The sequence below is a fragment of the Propithecus coquereli genome, unplaced genomic scaffold (genome assembly GCF_000956105.1).
Source record: "Propithecus coquereli isolate 6110/MARCELLA unplaced genomic scaffold, Pcoq_1.0 Scaffold163, whole genome shotgun sequence".
Taxonomy (NCBI): domain Eukaryota; kingdom Metazoa; phylum Chordata; class Mammalia; order Primates; family Indriidae; genus Propithecus; species Propithecus coquereli.
In genome coordinates, this window is record NW_012140858.1 from 2,098,835 (window position 1) to 2,115,534 (window position 16,700).

The 16,700-nt window shown below is 34.5% G+C and overlaps 1 protein-coding gene and 1 pseudogene across 2 annotated transcripts in view; both read right to left on the reverse strand.

The window, feature by feature from the left end:
* Positions 1–16,700, reverse strand: part of PTBP3 (polypyrimidine tract binding protein 3) — a 91,316-nt gene that overhangs the window by 44,041 nt on the left and 30,575 nt on the right. For both annotated transcript variants that reach the window (XM_012641186.1, XM_012641187.1), the window contains exon 2: positions 12,438–12,522. In XM_012641186.1, coding sequence (XP_012496640.1) covers positions 12,438–12,471 — 34 coding nt within the window. In that variant the 5' untranslated portion in view covers positions 12,472–12,522. The remainder of the gene's footprint in view (positions 1–12,437; positions 12,523–16,700) is intronic.
* Positions 1,600–1,869, reverse strand: LOC105807745 (annotated as a pseudogene).

A 16,700-nucleotide genomic window follows, 5' to 3' on the forward strand; every position in this document is an offset into this window, starting at 1 on the left:
GATGACCAGAAAAAGGTTATGTCTAAAGATGTGACAAATAACCTGAAAATGGAGAATGTATACAAACAATCATATGGCCATAATTTAAGAAAAGCCAACAGGAAACAAGGAAATTCTAATGCATGGAACACATAAATTTGAAGAATTATTCTCTGTATAAAAAAATAGACTTCAGAGTTTCCAGAAATCTTAATACAAAAATAAGCATTCAAAATACATTGCTTGTATAAATCTTACAGTATTTTCCTGAATAATATATTGAAAACTACCAAATGCCTATTATGTATTAGTCATTTTCCAAAAGATGGAACATGAGGAAGAGGGTTTTTAAAAATTCATATATTCCCACCTCAAAACTGGAAGAACCTGTCAGGAAAACTTCCTGAGAAGTATAGATTCTTTTTTTAGAAAATCATCTTTATGAGGGTGTATTTTAAATATAATAAAATCCACCCACATAAAGGGTTTGATGAGTTTTGACAAAGGTATACAGCTATATAACCAACTCAAAAATGAAGACACAGAACATTTGCATCATCCCAAAAAGTTCCTTACTGCCCTTTTGCCAGTTATTCCTCCCTACAAAACCCCTAGCCCCAGGCAATCCAGACTCTAGTCTGTTTGATTAATTTACGTATCTATCATTTGCCACTACCACGCTGTCTTGATTATAGCTTTATGACAATTCTTGAAATCAGGTACTTATTTGGGGAGAATTCACATCTTAACAATTTTGAGTCATCTCAACCATAACATCATGGTATTTCTGCATTTATTTGGATCTTCTTTAATTTCTCTCAGCAGCATTCTGTAGTTTTCAGTGTAATGGTCTTATACATATTTTGATATATTTATCCCTAAGTACTTCACAATTTTTCATGGACTTGTAAGTAACACTTCAAAATTTTTATGTTCCAATTAATCATTGACAGTATACAGAAATACAACTCATTTTGGTACACTGACCATATATCTTGCAGCCTTCCTAAGTTCTTTAGTATTTTCTACAGACACAGTTTTCTTACTTTCTGATCTATATGCCTTTTATTTCTTTTTCTAGCTTTATCGAACTGGCTAAGACTTTCTGTACAATGTTGACTAGGAGTAATGAGACTGGACATCCTTGCCTCATTCCCAATTTTAGAAGAAAAGCACTGTCTTACACTATTAAGTATAATGCTAGCTGTAGTTTTATATCTTACCAGGTTGAAAAGGTTCCCTTCTATTTCTAGTAGGCTGACAGTTTTGTTTATTATGAATTGAAATTAAATTCTTTCAAATGCCTTCTCTGGATCTATTAAGATGAACATAGGTTTTTGTCTTTTATTCTGTTAATACAGTATATTACATTGATTAATTTTCAAATGTTAAAGCACTTCATGTTCTTGGGATAAACCCTATTTGGTCATGATATATGATCTCCTTTCTCACTCTTTATACATGTATATACATGTATAGCCGAATTTGCTTTTTTTTTTTTTTAGTTCAGATATAATTAGTTTATTATAAAAGAGATACTGAAATTTATTTAAATGACAAAGGATTTCAGAACGTCAGTGGAATGGGCAGGTTTATGTTGATGCCATGTCAATAGTGATTTCAGTCCACATACTATCCAAGAATGTCACCATCTCTAAACAAGAAATAACCCTTGAGAACTATTTTGATGCCTCCATATTCTGGAACTAGACCTTTATCTCCAACTTTAATGCTAACTGGTTGAATCTCTCCACCCTTTCTTCAGAGCCTGATACAACAGCTACTATTTTGCTGGAAGCATAATGCCTCCTTTGCTTACAGTTTTGACTGCACTCCTTTCAACCAACACTCAAAGAGTGGAAGAAACTTTCTAAATGCTTATCTTGCCATGACTGCTGCCACGGTAGCTTATACTCTGCTCTAATGCAGCTGCAGCCAAGGAAGAACCCTTGCTAAACATTTTTATGTCCATATTCCTTGAGGGATATTAATTTGTAGTTTTCTTTTCCTGCAACAGCATAATATTAGCCTCATAAAATGAATCGGAAAGTGTTCCTGCCTTCTCTATATTCTGAAAGAGTCTGTGCAGAATTGGTATTTTTTCCTTAAATGTTTGACAGAATTCACCAATAAAGCCTCCTAGGCCTGGAGTTTTTTATTACCAATTTGATTTTTTAAAGAAATACAGGGCTGTTGGGTTTTCTATTCCATTTGCATCAGTCTGGTAATTTGTGTCTTTCAAGGAATTTGTCCACTTCATCTAAACTGTCAAACTTAGTAGCTTAAAACTATTCACAATATTATTCACTTAATCTGCTTAGTCTGCTCAGGCTATCATACTAAAACACCATAGACTGGGTGGCTTAAATAAGAAAAATTTATTTTCTCACAGTTGTGGAGGCTAGGAATCCAAGATCAAGGAGGCATCTTGGTGCGTTTCTAGAGAGGGCTCTTCCTGGCTTAGAGGCGGCTGCCTTTTCACTGTGTCCCCACACAACAGGGAGAGAGGGCACAAAAGCAGGCTCCATGGTTTCTCTTCCAATAAGGCACTAATCTCGTCATGACAGCCTCACCCTCATGATGTCATGTAAACATTATTTCCCAAAAGTCCCATCTCTAAATATCATCACACCAAGGGTTAGGGCTTCAACATATGAATTCTGGGAGAACACAAACACATTGAGTCCATAACAATACCCTTTTGGATTATTCTTGATATTGGTAACTTGTATCTTTTCTTTTTTTGTCTACCTAGATGTATTATTAACTTTATTGATCAATTCAAAGAAACAACTATTGGTTTCATTAATTTTTCTGTTTTCTGTCACTGATTTTTGCTTTTATCCTTAATATTTCCTTCTGTCTACTTGGAGTTTAACTTGCTCTTTTTATTCTAGTTATGGCTGGAATAAAGATGGAATAAGATGACTCATTTTAGACATTTTTTCTTTTCTAACATTTAAAGCTGTAAATTTCCTTCTAAAATAACTCTAGCTGAAGCCCACAAATTGTAATAAGTTGTGTTTTCATTTTAATTCAGTTTAAAATATTTCCTAATACCCCCTGTGATGACTTCTTTGATCTATGGATTAAGTATTGCTTTTTTCCTAAATATTTGGGGTTTCCCAGTATTTTTTAAATTTCTAATATAGTTCTAATGAAGTCACATAACTTAAACTATACAATTTTAATCCTTTCATACTTACTGAGACTTGTTTTTGGACCCAGCATATAGCCTGCCTATCTTAGTGAATACTTCATAATGAAAATAACATACATTATGCTGGTGTTGGGAAGATTGCTCTATACTGTCAATTCGATCCAGACGGTTGATATTACTGAAAATTTCTATGTTAGAGATCTATCAACTTTTTCTTAAAGGGCCACAAATATTTTAGACACTGTGGGCCATATGATTTGTTACAACTACTCAACTACACAGTTATAGCATGAAACAACCGTAAATGAATGGCATTACTGTGTTCAAATAAAATTTTATGTATGGACGTTGAAATCTGAATTCCATATAAGTTTCATGTATCACAAAATATTCTTTTTTTTTTTTTTTACCATTTTAAAATTTAAAAATTACTCTTAGTTCATAAGAAATAAAAATATAGGCAACAGGATGAATTTGGCCCACAGGCCAGAATTTGCCAACCCCCTGATCTGTATCCTTCCTGATTTTTGGTCTACTGTGCTATCAAGCAGCGAATTAGCAAGAGAGGATTGGTATCTCCAATAATAATTTTGGATATATCTAATTTTCTATTTAATGAGTTCTATCAGTTTTTACTTTATGTATGTTGAAGCTGTATAATTAGGTAAATGTATGTACACGTATTTAGATTATGTCTTCTTGATAAATTGATCTCTTTATCATTATGAAACATCTCTTTTTATCCCTAGTAATACTGTTTTTCCCAAAAGTTTTCTTTTTCTGATATTAGTATAGCCACTCCAAATTTTTTATGATTAGTGTTTACACACATATATATGTGTCTCTTGGGGGGGGGGGCGTGAGATTTTATATATATAATGGGTTTTTAACCTGAGATTTTATATATATAATGGGTTTTTAACCTTTTAACCTCAGATTAACCTGAGATTTTATATATATAGGTTTTTATACACATCAAATAATTAAGTATTCTTTTATCCAAACAATCTCTGCCTTTTAACTGTAAGTTTTAAACCCATGTGCCACTTCATATAATTATTGATTGATGAAGTTGGCTTTAAGTCTACCATTTTGTTATGGTGCTTTCTATTTGCCCCATTTATTTTTTGCTCCTTTCCCCCTCATTTCCTTGCTTCCTTTGGATATATATATATATATTTTGTATTCCATTTTATTTACACTATATGCTATCCTTCTTTGTTAAGTGGCTGCTCTAGGGTTAATACTGTGCATCTTTAACTTACCACAGATTACCTTCAAATAATATCAAAACACCTACGTATAATGTAAGAATCTTCCAAATTATGTATCTTTTTCTCTCATCCTATCCTTTGTGGTATTGTTGTATATGTCACTTTTTCCCATATACTACAACTCCAAAAGTATATTAATATTATCTTGCCTTAAATAGTCGATAATTTTTAAAATTAACCAAAAAAGGGGGGATAGTCATATATCTACATATTTATCCCTCTGGAGACCCAGGTTTCTACCTGGTATCATTTTCCTCAAGTTTGAAGAATTTCCTTTACCATTTCATGAAACAGAAGTCAGGGCTAACAAATGCTCTCAGCTCTTGTGTTCCTGAAAGATGATTTTATTCTGACTTCATTTTTAAACTCCATATAGAATGCCAGTTTGATAAATTTTTTTTAGCACTTTAAAGATGTTGTTTCATTGTTTTCTGTCTTGCACAGTTTTAGGTACAAAATTTCTCTTGTCATTCTTAACTTTTTTCTTAGAAGGAAATGTGACTTTTTTCCCCCTCTAGACACTTTTATGATTTGTTCTGCATTCCTGGTTTTGATTTGATCCGACAATTTGATTATTATAAGCCTTGGTGTGTTTTGCATTGTGTTTGCCCTGCTTATGGTTCATTGAATTTCTTGATATGTGAGTTTATGGTTTCCATCATATTTGGAAGATTTTTGGTCATTATTTCTTCAGATATATTTCTGCTTCATCCTTCCCCCCACCTTTTTCTCTGTTATACATTATGCTTAGAATGCTTGATTTTATCCTAGGTTACCAACGCTCTGTTCATTTCTTTTCAGTACTTTTGTCTGTACAATATAATGTGCTATGAATACATCCATGTATTTTTTTTTCCAGATATTATATTTTTATCTCCAGAAGTTCCATTTGATTTTTCTTTTTTTTTTTCCTTCAAGACAGAATCTTGCTCTGTTGTTGCCCAGGCTGGAGTACAGTAGCACGATCATAACTCACTGCAACCTTTAACTGCTGGGCTCAAGCAATCCTCCACCTCAGCCTCCTGAATGTGCCACCACACCTGGCTAATTTTTAAAATGTTTTTGTAGAGACAGGGTCTCACTATGTTGCCCAGGCTGGTGTCAAACTCCTGGCCTCAACCAATCCTCCCACCTTGGCCTTGCAAAGTGCTGGGATTGCACTGAGTCACCATGCCTAGCCTCCATCTAATTTTTCTCTTTCATTTTTCTCCTTATTATGCTCATATTTTCCTTTAAATACTTGGACATATTTTTAATAACTATTTCAAAGTTCACATCTGCTAATTCTATCATTTCTGTAATTTTCTAGGCTTGTTTTTGTTGATTTATTTTTCCCCTGGTTATGGGTCACATTTTTGTGGCTCTTTCCATGCTTGGCAACTTTTGTTAGATGCTTGACATTGTCAGCACTAGAATTTGTTACATTCCTTTAAAGTGCTACAACTTATTTTTAGAAAAAATTAAGTTACTTTCAGATCAGCTGCATCGTCTTCGAGCTTATTTTTAAGTTTCATTAAGGTGGGTTTAGAGTAGTCTTTATGCTAGAGCTAGTTTAGCACTACTGGTAACGGTTTTCTCCTCTGTGTCATATGTCCCTCAGTGTGCTTCAGGTATTCAACAAGGACTCCCTATTCTAGTTGGCTGTCACTCAGAAGAGGTCTCCCAGCCCTGTGTGAACCCTGAAAAGTTCAGCTTACAGCTCTCTGGTTGTTCTTTGCCTGACCTCATAATTTCATGCTACACATGTAAGGCTTAATAATATTCTATAATACAATAGGTTCAAAGGCAGATTTCTGGAGCACTTTTCCAAACAGGCCCTTCTCTCCCAATACTCTGCCCCCATACCTCCCAACTGACTCAGCCTTTCCAAACTTAGATCTCTTGTCTCTTCAACTCAGCAATTTTGCCATGTTTGCTTGGGTCTTCCTCTCCCCGTTTACACAATCTAGAATGGAAGCCAGAGTGAATATAAGGTTCTCCTCATTTGTTTCCCTTCTCTATGAGATCATAATCCTGCTGAACTTGTTGTCTACTGTCCCAAAACAATTAACAGTAAATTTGGTCCCAGTTACTCTATCATGGTTCAAAGTGGAAGTCTATAGATCTTTTTAAAATTACAAGCGACAAAATTTAAATAGCAAAATTTATAAGGGCGAGCATCAAGACTTCAGGTGAATTTTCTTTAAACTTATTAATTCTCAGAGCTGATTTAAAGTACTGCTTAATTATTTCATGAATTTAAGAACTATGTATTCTCAAAAGCTTGGAGAACAGTGTTCGCATCTCTTCGTATGATTTTATTTAAAGCAATTTCATGCATTTCTTTACTATTAAAAGCCAAGTACTCAAATTAACTGGTCAGAGAAACTAGTGCTTATTATGAAATCATAGTAAGCATTCAATACCAATGGCCGAGAATGCAAATGTGTTCCAACATTTATTGTTTTCTTCATAGAACCACCAATTTTTAGCTGAGTACATGCCTGCCAGAAAAAGGACTACATTCTTAGCCTCCTAAGCTTCTAGGAGTAGCTGTGTGACTAAGTAAATAGTATATACAAAAATGATATGTACTACTTTTTGCCATAACCAGGCTGGTCTTGAACTCCTGGCCTAAAACAATCCTCCCACCTTGGCCTCTCAAAGCACTGGGACTAGAAGCTTGAGCCACTGCGCCAGAAGTGTTATTTTTAACAAGGTACAAAAAGTGTTAGCCATAAGGAGAAAAAACTAATAAAGTGGCTACATTAAAAAGAACTTCAGTTTATCAAAAACCATCACACTAAGTGGTTTTTGCAAGCTACAGTACAGTGTCTGAGGGTATCTGCTATGTATGTGTCTATATATTTGCTCTCTCCCTCTCTCTCCCTATGGTCAAAAACATAAAATTTACTATCTTGAACATTTTTGAGTATACAGTATAGTAATGTTAACAATATGCACATTATTGTGCATGGATCTCTAGAACTTTTTCATCTTTCAACTTTTTCAATTAAATTTGCAAGCTATAGGCCAGGCATGGTGGCTCACGCCTGTAATCCTAGCACTCTGGGAGGCCGAGGCAGGTGGATTGTTTGAGCTCAGGAGTTCGAGACCGGCCTGAGCAAGAGTGAGGCCCCGTCTCTACCAAAAATAGAAAGAAATTAATTGGACAGCTAAAAATATATATAGAAAAAATAAGCCGGGCATGGTGGTGCATGCCTGTAGTCCCAGCTACTTGGGAGGCTGAGGCAGGAGGACTGCTTGAGCCTAGGAGTTTGAGGTTGCTGTGAGCGAGGTTGACGCCACGGCACTCTAGCCAGGGCAACATAGTGAGACTCTGTCTCAAAAAAAAAAAAAAAAAAACAATTTGCAAGCTATAGCATAGTGTCAGAGGGTATCTGCTATATATGTCTAACAAAGAATTCATATTCAGACTACATAAAGAACTACTACAAATCAATGAGGAAAAAGAAGACAACCCAATAGAAAAAAATGGGCAAAAGATCTCTAAGCACTTTGGTAAAAAATATATCCAAATGCTCAATAAAGATATGAAAGTATACTCAATTTCATTAATACTAGAGCAAATAAAAGTCACGATGAGCCACCAATGTACCAGTGGCTTTTCATTAACTAAAATGAAAAATATACAATACCAAGTACTGGTGAAGTTCTTGAATAACTAAACTAATTGCTGGTTAAGCATGTAAAATGGTATGATCACTTTTGAAAATTAGACACTACTAAACATAAACACATACATATCCTAAGACTCAACAATTCCACTTCTAGATATATATTCAAGTAAAATACATACACATTTCCACCTAAAAGTATATCAAAAATATCCAAAATGCAAAGACATCCCATGTTTATGGATTAAAAGCCTTGGTATCATTAAAACATCCATATTATCCAAAGAGACCTACAGAATTGATGCAATCCCTACCAAAATCCCAACAGCATTTTTTGCAGAAATAGAAAAAAATCCTAACATTCATATGGAATCGCAAAGGACCCCAAATAGCCAAAACAATCTTGAGAAAGAAAAACAAAGCTGAAGTCCTCACACTTCGTAATTCCAAAACATTACAAAGCTACAGTAATTAAAACAGTTATGTTACTGGCATAAAGACATACTGATTGCTAGGAGGTAGAGAAAGGAGGAAATGGGGATACGATGTTCCATGGGTATACAGTTTTGAAAGATGAAAAAGTTCCAGAGACCCATGCACAACAATGTGCACATTGTTAACATAACTATATATTTAAAAATGTTCAAGATAGTAAATTTTATGTTTTTGACCACAAGGAGAGAGAGAGAGGGAGAGAGCAAGAGAGAAAGAGTGTGTGTGCAAGTGAGCAGTACAATGAAACACAAAAAAGGAATATTCATAACAACACTATTTATAAAATGGAAATAATTCAGATGTCCATCAATACTCTGAAATACTACACAGAAATGATAAAGAACGAAAGGAGCAATACGTAACATGGATTAATCTTACAAACAAAAAAATATTTTTTTTTTTTTAAGACAGAGTCTTGCTCTGTCACCCAGGCTACAGTGCAGTGGCATCATCATACCTCATTGAAACCTCAAACTCCTGGGCTCAAGTGATCCTCCTGCCCCAGCCACCTGAGTTGCTGGGACTACAGGCACATGCCACTGCACCCAGCTAATTTTTCTATTTTTAGTAGAGACAGGGTCTTGCTCTTGCTCAGGCTGTTTTCAAACTCCTGACCTCAAGCAATCCTCCCTCCTCAGCCTCCCTAAGTGCTAGGATTAGAGGCGTAAGCCACCATGCCCCACCACAAAATGTTGAATAAAAGAAGCCAGACACAAAAGAGTATATATTGTACTTATTGGTTAATTTATATAAAGTTTAAAAATAAAAAACTAACCTACAATGTTAAAAATCAGGATGATGAATACACTTGGAAGGAAGAAATTAATGGAAAGGGAACGAGGGACTCCTGGGAATATCAGTAATGGTTTATTTTTTTATCTGAATGCTGCATAAATGGCATATTTATTTTATAATGCTATGATGATATTAACACTAAAGTCTACTAGAGTACAGAAAGAAAGCTATGGAGAAATATTTTGATTAATATACTTACAAAAATTCTAAATAAACACACATGTATATATGTGGCTTACTGTATATGTGTACTCTCTAATATCTCTATTTCCTTTCCTTTTAAAGTAATAGAACTCCCTGAATTATGATTGGACAGGGCATACCAGAATAAGGACCAATTTCCTAGATCCTTCTCCCCTCTAAAGCTGGTATGTCAATGTAACTAAATTCTGGCTAATAAGATGAGACAAAAAAAGTATAACTTCTAGGTCTCGTCCCTATGAGGAAGTCAGCCTCCGCCTCTCATCTCTTTCATTCTTAGGCTTTAATTCTTATCATTAGGGCCCAAGATAGATGACGAAGTCCAGACTCAACTTTCCTTGTTCGCCTTGCTATGGGAATGATGCACAGTTAGAGTACTATTTTAGATCACGAGAAGGTAGTCATGTGTTAAGAACTAAGAACAAAAATAGAAAAAGTCTGGTCCCCAGCACAATCAAGAAACCAAGTAATATCCTCACCATCTACCCACACTTCAGAAGAACTTAGAAATAAACTTGAGTCTGTATTTTTGGGTCTGTATTATTGCTTTATTACAATAATCTAACCTATATCTGAAGTAATACAGCATATCGAAATATACCCCATGACCTAGTTGGTTTATTCCAGGCATACAAGAATGGGTCAAGACTACGAAATTATAAAATATTTCACTACATCAGCAACTTAATGGAGACTAAATCTCATGATCAAATTACCAAAACACAAATGGTGATTTAGTAACATTTATAGCCATTGTAATAAAAACTAAGTAAAATAGAAAAAGAAGGAAACTACCGAACTATGATGAAGAATTACTACCAAAACCTAAGAGCAAAACACCACAAACATCATCTTAAAACATTAAATAATAAAGCCACCTCTATTAAAATTAAGAATAAGACAAAAGGCCAGATGTGATGGTTCTTGTCTGTGATACCAGATATTAAGAGGCTGAGAGGGGAGGATTGCTTGAGGCCAGGAGTTCAAGACCAGCCTGGGCAACATAGTCAGACCCTGTGTCTATAAAAAATTGTTTAAAAAAATAAGCAGGGCATGGTGGCACATGCCTGTAGTCCCACTACTTGGGAGGCTGAGGCAGGAGGACTGCTTGAGCCCAGGAGTTGGAGGTTGCAGTGAGCTACGGTGATGCCACTGCACTCTAGCCCAGGTGACAGAGTGAGACTCTGTCTCAAAAAGAAAAAATAAAATAGAATAAAATAATAATAATAATAACATCTAAACAGAATGACCATATATCCCAGTGTGCCTGAGACAGGGTCATAATTTGGAACCATTATGCCAGCATCCAGTATAGTTTAATAACTTCATTTTTAAAAATTATTAATAATTACATTAAGGTAAGCAAGAATGAACTTACAGATCCAATTTTTTTCATTTAATATCTAGACCTTTTCATCCTACGTATCTTCTGTTTTTGCATCCTTTGGCCTTCATCTTTTTGCCTTAACAGAACTTGGTCCACCTCTCTCATAGAGTCCTCATGTAGAGGCTGTTTAGTACCCTTCCAAATACCTACAACCCCATGGTCCCAAACACCATGTAATCTCATGGTCTGGAAAGGGATGACCACTAATCCTCTAACTCCCTATAACCCCAAAAACATTTAAATAAAAATACCACCTTTTCTGAAACCCTCTATTTTCATGGCTTCAAGCGTCAACCGTGTATGATACTGACTACTAAATTTATCTAGTGATGGTAAGACCACTGACTATCTGACATTTCCATATGGATGTTCCCAAGGAATTTCAAACTCAGTAAATATATACTGAGTTTATATATAAATCTGAAACCTGCTGTGCTATCCAACTCTGTTCTTTGTATATTCTCTAACAGAAATGAATAGCACTACAATTTACCTCTCCAATTATCCAAGTCCAAGTCCAAAACCTGGAATTCACTCATGAAATCCCTTATTCAAACATTCAATTAATCACCACTTACTATCAATTTTACCTTCTGTAACTTCTCCAATTCTATCCATCACACTACCACTGCCATAGTGCAAGTTATCTTTACTAGGATTATAGCAATAGTCTCTTAACAACTGCTCACTCTCCTTCCAGTATTGAATTCCTCCAATTCATTTTAGAGTCACCAAAAATTTCAAGAACGTTTATTTTTAAATTATGTGGTACCTTATGGTATATGAATTATATTTCAATTTAAAAAAATCATACGATCTTATAGTTTTAATCTTTCCATTCTAAGGCCATCATTCAACACAAATTTTTTTTTTTTTTTTTTTTTTGAGACAGAGTCTCACTGTGTTGCCTGGGCTAGAGTGTCGTGGCGTCATCCTAGCTCACAGCAACCTCAAACTCCTGGGCTCAAGCGATCCTACTGCCTCAGCCTCCCAAGTAGCTGGGACTACAGGCACGCGCCACCATGCCCAGCTAATTTTTTCTATATATTTTTAGTTGTCCAATTAATTTCTTTCTAATTTTAGTAGAGACGGGGGTCTCGCTCTTGCTCAGGCCAGTCTCGAACTCCTGAGCTCAAACAATCCACCCTCCTCGGCCTCCCAGAGTGCTAGGATTACAGGCGTGAGCCATCACGCCCGGCCTCAACACAATTTTTAAATCAAGCACTTTTAACTCAATATTTCTGGGTCACCAACTTATTGGCAGCACTTTTATCACAACTATGTGTCACAAAGAACATCAATCAAAAAGGACATCATCAAATTAAATCCAAATGAATCCTTAACTTAAGAGAACTGTATCTAGCGATTTCATCTATATAAACAGTACATAGTACTTAACTGCAACAAATTTTAGTTTTTGCTATAAACAGAGGCACTTCAACGTGTTTATAAAATGAGCAATATAAGAACATTGTAAAAAAAACTTTAAACCCATGGGAAGAAACCGTTTTTAAAAAATTAAAACTCACCATACACACCTGTAGAAGTAGTAGAATTGTTCATGGTAAAAGGTCCGTTAATGATGCCAGAAGAAAGAAGCTCATCAGATCCCCGCTGAAAAGCAAAACCAAAGTTCAATTAATAAAACAAGTTATAGATAATGGACCATATTTACTACTAAAAGTATTAAAAGCCAATAATGTTACTTTATCCATGTATGAAGACATTTAAGGGGAACTCCTCAAGAACCACACAATCTAAAGGTTAGAAGTGACTGTACGGCAAGGAAAAATTACTACTCATTCCACATGATTGTCAGCTCTTATAATAAAAAAACAGAACTTCCACCACAGAAATGGGGGCATAATCTTGCAAACTTTTTAGATTAAACACAAAACGTCATGTTTGAAATACCTAACTGTATTTAGGTGGGTGCATTCTGATATTGTTTTTGTAGTATGTATTTACATGAAAATAATCTGTGTAGCTTTCCTTAAGAATCTTGACTTTTAGATAGCTATATATATTTTTAAGTAAGACATATAGATACAATCTATTTCTATATTAGCCAAATTCTTTATAATCAGTGATTTTTTCATCCATTAATCCTCAAAATGATCTTTAATGTGAACTATTTCTTAAACAACTACTATTTACGCAATTTTCTCTTTTTTTCAGGCAAGAGTTTTAACCAAATCACAAATCTGTCAGATAAGCCTTTTCATTGTAACCATAAGATCTACCAAGATTTAAAAGACTACTTTTAGGAAAGACAATAAATACCGTGCACAAAGTTAAAATCAACCTGTTTCAAATGGTACTATTTGTTTAGCTTGGTCAATTTTTAAGAACAAGTATTTTGGCCCACTGGATAATAAAACTTAACCCTCAAACAATCCTACAAATGTTAGAATACCAATAATGCTATAGCAGATAATGTTTAGATGTAAGCAGCACTTCTATAGTGAATAACTTCAGCCTTTGCTGAAGAAAGACAAATGTGTTTGTTTAATGGAAATACAATTATTTGAACGATTCCTGTCTTAAACATCCAGAAATTACTCCCTTTGGATATTTCACCAGAAGTTTATAGAGACACCTTGGGACAAGAGGAAGGAATCAGCTGGGTGCGGTGGCTCACGCCTGTAATCCTAGCACTCTGGGAGGCTGAAGTGGGAGGATCACTTGAGCTCAGGAGTTCAAGATCACCCTAAACAAGAGTGGGACCTCATTTATACTAAAAATACAAAAAATTAACCAGTCCTGGTGATGCACGTCTGTAGTCCCAGCTACTTGGGAGGCTGAGGCAGGAGGATAACTTGAGCCTAGGAGTTGGCAGTTTGCAGTGAGTGATGATGACACTCTAGTCCAGGTGACACAGTGACATTATCTCAAAAAAAAAAAAAAAAAAAAGAGAGGCAGGAATCAAATAAGCATGTAGGATGAAAAAAATTGAAAATCTCAAACTAAAGCCTCCCTTAAAGCACAGGTCTCCTTGATAATACCTGAGATGTAGACATTAGAATTTGAAGTCTGATAATTAAGACAGACTTTGTAGTTTGCTGGCTACCTACAGATACAGAAAGGTAAATTTTGCAGTTTTAAATGTAGTAAAAATTTAAATGTGTCCAATCATTTTTATATACGAGAAATTTGGTAAAATATGTTACTAACAGATATATATCTTCTAGGCATATGTGAGTTTAGTATTAACATGTTTCTATCTGCAAATCAAGTTAATTTGATCTTAGAAACCACTTGTAGGTCACTCTAGCTCTTTCTGGACTTGTAGGAGTATGTTAAAATGTTAAAATTAACTAAATGTTAATTATAGGTGGAATGTACACTGAAATATAAAAGACCAAACAATAAAGACTCTAGGAGATAATGTAAAGGAGTATCTTCATAATCTTGGAGGAGGAAACAGTTTTTTTAAACAAGAAATAAAAAGCACTACTATAAAGGAAAAATACTGATAAGCTAGGCAACATTAAAATTAATAATTTAACAAAGGACATTAGAAGAATAAAAAGGTAAGTCATAGAATGGGAGAAGATATTTGCAATACATATAACCAACAAAGGATATATATCTAGAACTTACTAAGAAAAAGAAAAAAGGGAATACAAAAGACACTAGGAATCAGTAAGAAAAAGTCAAGATAACAGAAAATGGCAAGAGACTTGAACATGAATCTTACAAAGTGGTAAGACTGTTCCAGAGAATTGGGACCCTCTCCTTTTCCTGGGGAAGGATTATTCATCCCCATCCATGGCTCTTTGTGGGAAGAGGATAATTCTCTGCCCCTTTGATATTGAGCACAGTTTTGTACTATCATTTGGCCTATGGAATATGAATAAACATGATTTACACTTAACCCAAGCAGAAGCTTTAACAATATCAGTCATTTCTGCCAGTTTTTTTCTTTTTCCCTCTGAAATAAGAAGAGCATATCCCTAATAGGAGTTGCTCTTTCAGCCTGATTCCCGGAATAACAAATACAGCTCTGTAACAGCCACCACCATTATAAGTGAACAAGAAATAAATGTTTTTCTAAGCCATATACAAGTGACTAATACCACACCCAATAAACATAGGAAGAGATGCTTGACCTCATTAGTCAGCAGGGAAATGCAAGTTAAAACCACAATGAAATATTAAAAAGACTGACAATATCAAGTGTTCATAAGAATGTAGAGCAACAGAAACTCTTACATGGGGGCATTAAATAAGTACAATTTAGTGGGAGTGTAAACTGGTACAACTTGGAAAACTGACCCGATCTACTAAAGTTGAATATTTGAATATCCTGGGATTCCTATGTATTCTACTCTTATGGTTACTTCCCAGAGATTGCCTGCTTATATACACGGAACATATGAGAATATGTTCAGCAGCATTATTTGTACTAGCCAAACTAGAAATAACCAAATGTCATCAACTATAGAATGGGTAAGTAAATTTTTGTAAATGCATGTAATGATCATACAGCAATGAGAATGAACTACTGCTCCACACAATAACACACATGAATCTCACCAACATAAGAAGTCAGTCACAAAAAAATATACACTATATTGCTGCATTTATATAGGGTTCAAAAAAAGTCAAAATTAAACTATATATCTATATTCAATAGAAGGAAGTTGGACCCCTTTCTTATACCATACACAAAAATTAACTCTAAATGGGTGTCTACCTAAATGTAAAACTATAAAACTCTTATAAGGCAACACAGGAGTAAATAAATCTTCATGACTTTGGGTTAAGAAATGGCTTGACACCAGAAGCACAGTACAAAAGAAAAAAACAGATAAATAAATTGGACTTTTTTCAAAATAAAAACTTTTGTACTTTAAAGAATACCATCAAAAAATAAAAAGACAACCCAGAGAACAAGAGAAAATATTTGCAAATCATATATATGACAAGGGACTAGTATCTAAAACATCTAAGAATGCTTAGAACTCAACAATAAAAAGGCACATAACCCAATTAAAAAATAGGGTAAGAATTTAAATAGATATTTCTCCATAAAAGATATACAAATGGCCAATAAGCACATGGAAAGATGTTCAACCTAATTAGTCATTAAAAAAATGGAAATCAAAAATCACTTCAAATAAAAAACAAGACCATAATATTACCACATACCTATCAGAACATCTAAAGTAAACAGTGACAATATCAAATGCAGACAAGGATATGGAAAAAACTGAATCTCTCATACATTGCTGGTAGGAATGTAAAATGGTATAGCCACTCTAGAAAACAATTTGGTGGTTTCTTAAAAAACTAAACATACATTTAGCAATCTCAAAAGATGACATGCACTATGATTTGACTTACAGCATTCTTGAAATGACAAAATTATAGCCATGGAAAACAGATCAGTGGTTGCCAGGAGGTAGAGGTGGGTGGAGGGAGGAAGTAGGTACAATTATAAAAGGGTACCATAAGGGAGATCTTTGTGATGATGGATTAGTTTTGTATCTTGATTGTGATGGTATATATGAATCTACACGTGCAATACAATGAATTAGAACTATATATAGGCACTATACCAAGGTCAACACCCTGTTTCCATGGTGTACTATAATCAAGTAAGATGTAACCACTAGAGAAGACTTTGTAAAGGATATACAGGACCTTTCTATAGTATCATTAGAACTTGCCATGAATCTCTAGTTGTTTCAAAAGTAAAAACAAAATGAAAAGAAAAGAAAAGAAAAGAAAAGAAAAGAAAAGAAAAGAAAAGAAAAGAAAAGAAAAGAAAAGAAAAGAAAAGAAAA